General features: G+C 26.9%; 1 protein-coding gene across 1 annotated transcript in view; it reads right to left on the reverse strand.

Moving 5' to 3' along the window:
• LOC117171249 (elongation of very long chain fatty acids protein 4-like) overlaps window positions 1–6,447 on the reverse strand; it is a 14,224-nt gene that overhangs the window by 2,839 nt on the left and 4,938 nt on the right. Inside the window, exons 2-3 of the mRNA XM_033358364.1 lie at window positions 1,349–1,617; window positions 962–1,261 (exon numbers count right to left, since the gene is read on the reverse strand). Coding sequence (XP_033214255.1) covers window positions 962–1,261; window positions 1,349–1,617 — 569 coding nt within the window. The remainder of the gene's footprint in view (window positions 1–961; window positions 1,262–1,348; window positions 1,618–6,447) is intronic.

Here is a 6,447-nt window from a genome sequence, read left to right on the forward strand (position 1 = left end):
ATAGTTTTTTCTTGAAATGTTCAATATTATATTTTTTGTTGCGAATTCATCTTTATTTATTTGAAATACGTCTTTTCTATTGCATCTGTTTTTATACATAGTTAAATTCTTTCTTTTTGTCTTGAAATATCAACCATAATATATATATTTTTTTTTTTTCTCGAATTTATCTTTTTTCGTGGAAAATCTTTTTTTATTGAAAATTCAACTACTTGATTAAAAATAATTCTCTTTTTGTTGAGAATTAAACTATTTTGTTGAAAATTCGTTTTTTTATGTAGATTTTGACTGTTTTTAGTTTAAACTTAAAATATTTTTTGTTGACAATTCGTCTACTTGGTTGAATGTTGAAATATTTTATTAAAAATTAGGGTTTTTTGTTTAATGCAACTCTGTTTGATTGAAAATTCATTTTTTTTTTTAAATGCAGGTATTATATTTTTTTCAGAATTCATCTTCTTTGGTTAAAAAAATTGTTGGTTGTTGAGAATTCATGTACTTGGTTGGAAATTGAACAAGTTTCTTAAAAATTTGTCTTTTTAATTAAATAGAACTCTTTTGCATCTAAAATTGAAACTTTGTTCTAGTTTAAACCCAAGCTATTATATTTTTCTCTGAAAATTCACAGTTTTTGGTAATAAATCTTTTTCGGACGAAACTTCGACTATGATCTATGAACTAATTTGTTAAGAATTCGTCTTTTCGGCTGAATTTAACAACTTTTGATATGAAATAAAAAAAAATTGTTTTGAAAATCATTTTGTTAAAAATGAAAATAATTTCCAATTGAAATTTCATAAATTCTAAGCGTTTCATCTTGAATATAATACGATACCTATACTAATTTTACTCAAAAATATTTGCTCCCCAATTTATGTGGAAAATTTTCCTATTTCGCCTGTCTTGAGATAATTTTCGTTTGTGAAGTCTGTAAAATTGAAAATTTTAAAATTTTCTTTACCATTTGTATGATAGTAACGTAGCGTTTTAAGGGGAGAACCACGTCTTTGATTCCTTCTATGCTGCTCAAAAAGTAGTAGCTGTACATAATTACATGGACTGCACCATTTAGGGCAGGAAAGAGAACTGCCATTCCTCCAGACACATATCTCACAAATACCACACCAACCAATACTGTAGTTATATGATGATAGACGTGTAAAAATGAAATTTGGTTGTTCTTTTTTCTTAGAACAAACAGTCCTGTTTCGATGAGGTCAACTACTTTCAACATTGTTGAGTAATAACATGCTTTCACTATCTGTAAATTTGAATTATTTGATTTAATATTTGAACATTTAATATTTGTCAAAACATACGTTCGGAGACAATTTTCGAATTTACGCACTCTTAAAGCACCTGGAGTTGTAGAATAATCGATTGGTATACATTGCAAGACAGTGAGATCAGGATAAACTTCCCAAATTTCGTTTACTATGTATGCATTTGCAATTACTTGAAAAATGTTGTATACTCTGATAAAATTCTTGAATTTGTATGCTGGCCTGTTCTCCATATAGCGTGGGCCACATTGAAAGACAAAGTATAAGTAACTGAATAAAATTAACGAAATTGGCCACAAACTTCCCACCAGGAACCAATTTTCTACTCGAGGATCTGAAAAGTTAATTATTTTTTAATTATAACATTTTTTATGACATGCCTGTTGGCATTTTTTTTACAAAATGTGTTAAAAACTAGAAATATTTTTACATGAAATTTTTTATTGAAATGATGAATATTCAATCGAAAAAAAAATGATTTTCAACAAAACATATATTTAAATTTTTAACACAGAAGATGAGTTTTCTAACCAAAGAGGTCAAATTTTTAACAAAATAAATGAATTTTTAACTGAAAAAGATAAATGTTAAAAAAGGTAGAATAGTTTAATTTTATGTGGGAGAAACAAGTTTCAAATCAAATAAAATAAAGTTTCAACGAAATAGTACAATTTTTAATCAAAGAGATAAACATTCATTCAAAAAGTGTAAATGTGTATCAAAAAAGTTTCGATGAACAATGGAATAATAAATTTTTAGATAAAAAATTATTTTCAGTTAAAAAAATGAAATTTAAACCGAAAATATAAATTTTCTATGGAAAAAGAATAATTTCTAACGAAATACACACAATTTTCGATCAAATATTTTCAGTTGCAATCGAATTTTTAACCAACATAGAATTAATATTCTACCTGAAAAGAAAAAGTTTTAACAAAATACTGAAACTTTCTGACAAACAGTCGAATTTTCAAGTAAAAAAGATTCATGTTGAACGAATCAAGAAATAGTTAAATTTTCAGTTTAAAAGTTAATTTTGGATAAAAAAACTAATTTTTAAGAGAAAGAAATTAATTTTAAACCAAGAAGATTAATTTTCTACCAAAAACGATTATATTTCAACAAAATGCATGGGTTTTGAACCCATGAAGATCCACTTTCTACCACAGAAGACAAGTTTTGACATAAACAGAGAAATTGTCAAACGAATAGTTGAACTTTTAAATGAAGTAAATAAATGTTGAAATAAACAAGAAAGATTTAGATTTTCAGTTAACAAATATTTCCAAATATATATACAAAGATATAAACAAAAGAATTAAATTTTGAACAAAAATAAACATTTTTAAACTAAAATCATGAATCAGCAACCAAAGTAATGAATTTTTAGAAATGTAATTTGACTTTCAAGAAAGTAGTTCAATCTTGAACCAAAGAAAGTTTTTTAATAGTTATTCAAATATAAATTTAACAACAATACAATATAATTCAACAGTACCCTGTAAATTCCAGATTTTTTCTTCTTTCTTTTTATAAAGTATTTATCTTGAAAAATATGGAAAACCTCTAAAGTGTAAAGTTGCGTTATTTTTTATTTATTGCAAAAATACCGCTTTGATTGTTATTTAAGAATAAAGCAACTTAATTGTTTAGTAAAACACGGTTAATGGAACATTATCGAAAATTCGAATCAAATTCAAATAGTCAAAATTAATTCTACCTTAATGAATATAGTTCATCTGTAAATATCCTGAGAATGTATTCTTTTTTATTTTTTTAATGTTGAAAAATTTTAAATTGCGGTGTTAGATTATAACGCACGCGGAGAGACATATTTTTTTAATGAAAAAAATAATCTGCCAAATTTAAAGAAACGTAAGCGAAAAAATGGTCTCATTTATTTTGAATTCACTGTAATTCTCTCGTTATAATAAGGAAACTTCTGTAAATCTTATAGAGCCCCAGTGGGCACAGAATTTAGCGACGCCTTTACGACATCGTTACGACATCTTTATGACAACTTTACGACATCTTTACGACAACCTTACGACATCCTATGTCCATGTCGTTTCGGCGTCTTTGCGATGTCGTAAAGACATCGTCAGATCACACGACTCATTTACGATATCGTAAAGATACCTTAAAGACATGGACATAGGACGTCTCAAAGTTGTCGTAAAGATGTAACGATGACGTTAGGACGTTGCCAAATTTTGTGCCCAATGGGGCCGTTCTCAACATATATAAGCTTTTCTGTAAAACCCATAACAAAATCTCTGGTAACAAAAAACCTCACGTTTAAAGTTTTTTTTGTTTTTTTTTTAAGTATATAGCAATCGACTGGACACTATATACTTTATTCAAAATTATGTCTTTGCAATGTTCAACATTGTGGTGAAAGGATATATACAAATTCAAACCGGAAGTGGGTTTTTATCTCGACAAACTATGATCAAACGTACGAATTTAAATCTTTGCATTCAATTACATTCATTTGTTGTGCTTAATAGTTACAAAATATAAAGAAAATAAATATTTTGTATAAAAATAATACTGTAGTATTGCCAAATCAATTTTGTTGTTTGTCTCGGATTGCGCTTATAATTTTGCAGATGTTTTGCACTCTGTATCTGGCAAATATTCACTCTTTCAAAAAATTTTTTATCAAGAAATATACATCTCCATTAAATCTCGAATGTATTTTCTCATTTGGTTTTTAAAATCAAATTAAGAAGTTTTTTTCGCTCTTGTTAATCAAATTAAAGTTAAAAATTTACCATTTTTCTGTTTAACGGCTTTTAATTAATTTAATTAATGGATAGAATGTAGTTAAAAGCTTTTTTCTTATATGCGTACATTTTGAGCGTTTGAATTAAAAAAATTAGGCTTCAGTTTTAAAAGTTTAAAATTCCAAAGTATTTCTCTTTGAGTGCTTTAATGTGTAGTTAAGTTTTGATTCCTTGAAATGAACAAAGTTTCAGTTTTGTGGGTTCCACATTTTCAAGTATAATGACCATGATCAATTCTTTGTCAAATGTTCAACTTTTATTTGAAGTCAAAAAATTTTTCTTTTGCGACCTAGGATGACAATAATAAGAAAATTGAAGGCATAATTTTAAATGTCATAAATATTATCCAAGCGATTGCTTTATATTTTTAAAAAACTTCTAACTGAAGGTTTCTTAATTTTTTAATAACGATTTTTCATTGATGTCTTTTAATATTCTTCCTTTCCTCTAAAGTTTAATCATAAAAACTTTTTTTTAATAGCGATCATATACACATCTTAATTTAAAATTATCTATATGCAATATTCCGCACATTTCTCATCTTAGGTAGAAAAAGAACAACTTTTGGGCTTTAAAACCTGGAAATTCCTCCAGATTTTTATAGATGTAAATTCTTGTAGATTAATTTTTGTATAAATTATCGTAGAAAATTAAAACTACAATAAAATATAACAATATACAATGGAATACAAAACAAGTACAAAATTCGTCAGAATTATATAAAAAACTTGTAATTTTCTGTAATCCTGCTTGCAATTGATAGTATTTATATGTAGATTCCTATAAAATGGTTTGAGATTTTTTAAATCGTTTGTGCAAGTATTTTCACCAGGGTTGCACATTTCTACAGTAAACTACCAGTGTTTATAACACAATTTTCAGTAAACGTTTCCTAAATTTCAGCTTTTGTGAAAACTTTGTTTTTTTAAAAATATTTGTAATTTTCTAAAATAATTTACTTAAAATTAAAAGTTATTTTATGACTTCCAACACCGAAATCAAAAAAAGTAAAGTCCTGTCATTTTTCATAATATCTTGTAGATTTTTACAACAAAATATATTTATAAAAATAAATCAAAATTTTTGTAATGTAGAAACTTATACTTTATAGTTAATCTTTTTAAACTTTGTACATGAAATTATTAGCAAACATTAGGTACTCGTATTTCTATCAAAAAATCCGACGTAGGATACAAAATCGGTAACGACGCCGAAAACTACGCAGGAAACGGGATCGGAATCTACACCGTAAATGAGGTCGGAAACGAGGTCGGAAACGAGGTCGGAAACGACGCCGGAAACGACGCTGGACCAAGATCGGAATTTCGGACCGGATACGACGTCGTTTCCAGCGTCGTATACGACTTAGGTTCCGGTGTTGAAACTCCCGTTGGTTTTCAAAGAAATATTTATTTGAGGCAAATAAATATAAGCACTTTGATGGCAAAAATTATTTATTTCAGTCAAAGAAATTTCAATAGGATTAATTTAAGATTTCAAAGAAAAAAATACTTACATTAACAACTGGATTCTTTCACCTCAAATTATAATTAACATTGTTACTATTATACATATTTAATTTACACAAATCAGATCATTAAAAATCTGGATGAACCTGAAACAAAAAAATTGGATGAAAAATCCACCTCCAGGAGGAATCGAACTCCTGTCCGTCGAGGGTGAAGTCCACAACGATGACCACGACACAATCTTAACATCGAAATTTTAATGCAGAAAGCCATATTTAACACTCACTATAAATTCCAAAGAAATGTTTCTTTAAATCAAAAACATGGATATTTAATTTAACAACATATTTCTTTAATCTCAGGAAAAATTCAATTGAAAAAAATACGCCAAATTAATAAAATTTTTATTTAAAAAACTAATTTCTTCGTTGGAATAAATGCTTATTTGTTATGAACAATTCAATTCTAGTAATCAAATAAAATATTTTCCTCAACGAAACAAATAGATATTTATTTTAACACAATATCTTGTTGATCCAAATAAATGCTTCATTGGTGTAAATGCATGAACAATGTTTTTTTTTTGAAGGATTTATTTTATCAAACACATAATTATGACACAATAATAATATTAATAGTGACTTAAATTATTCAAACGCAAAACATTTTTTTATAGTTATTTCGTTATTTATTTCCCTGCAACTCACTTTTATCATTATAATTGTGATAAATTATACAAATGATAAATTAAATAAAATAATAATATTATTTGCTCACTGCAAAGAAGAATGTTTGGAACCAGTAAATGTATGGGGCATTATTCCTCAACTGCCCCAACTCAAAAAGTCATGTTTTTCGATTGTCTCTAAATTCTGGGAATATGTTCGCCTACCCAACAGTAGTTAA

The sequence above is a fragment of the Belonocnema kinseyi genome, chromosome 4 (genome assembly GCF_010883055.1).
Source record: "Belonocnema kinseyi isolate 2016_QV_RU_SX_M_011 chromosome 4, B_treatae_v1, whole genome shotgun sequence".
NCBI classification, from domain to species: Eukaryota; Metazoa; Arthropoda; class Insecta; order Hymenoptera; family Cynipidae; genus Belonocnema; species Belonocnema kinseyi.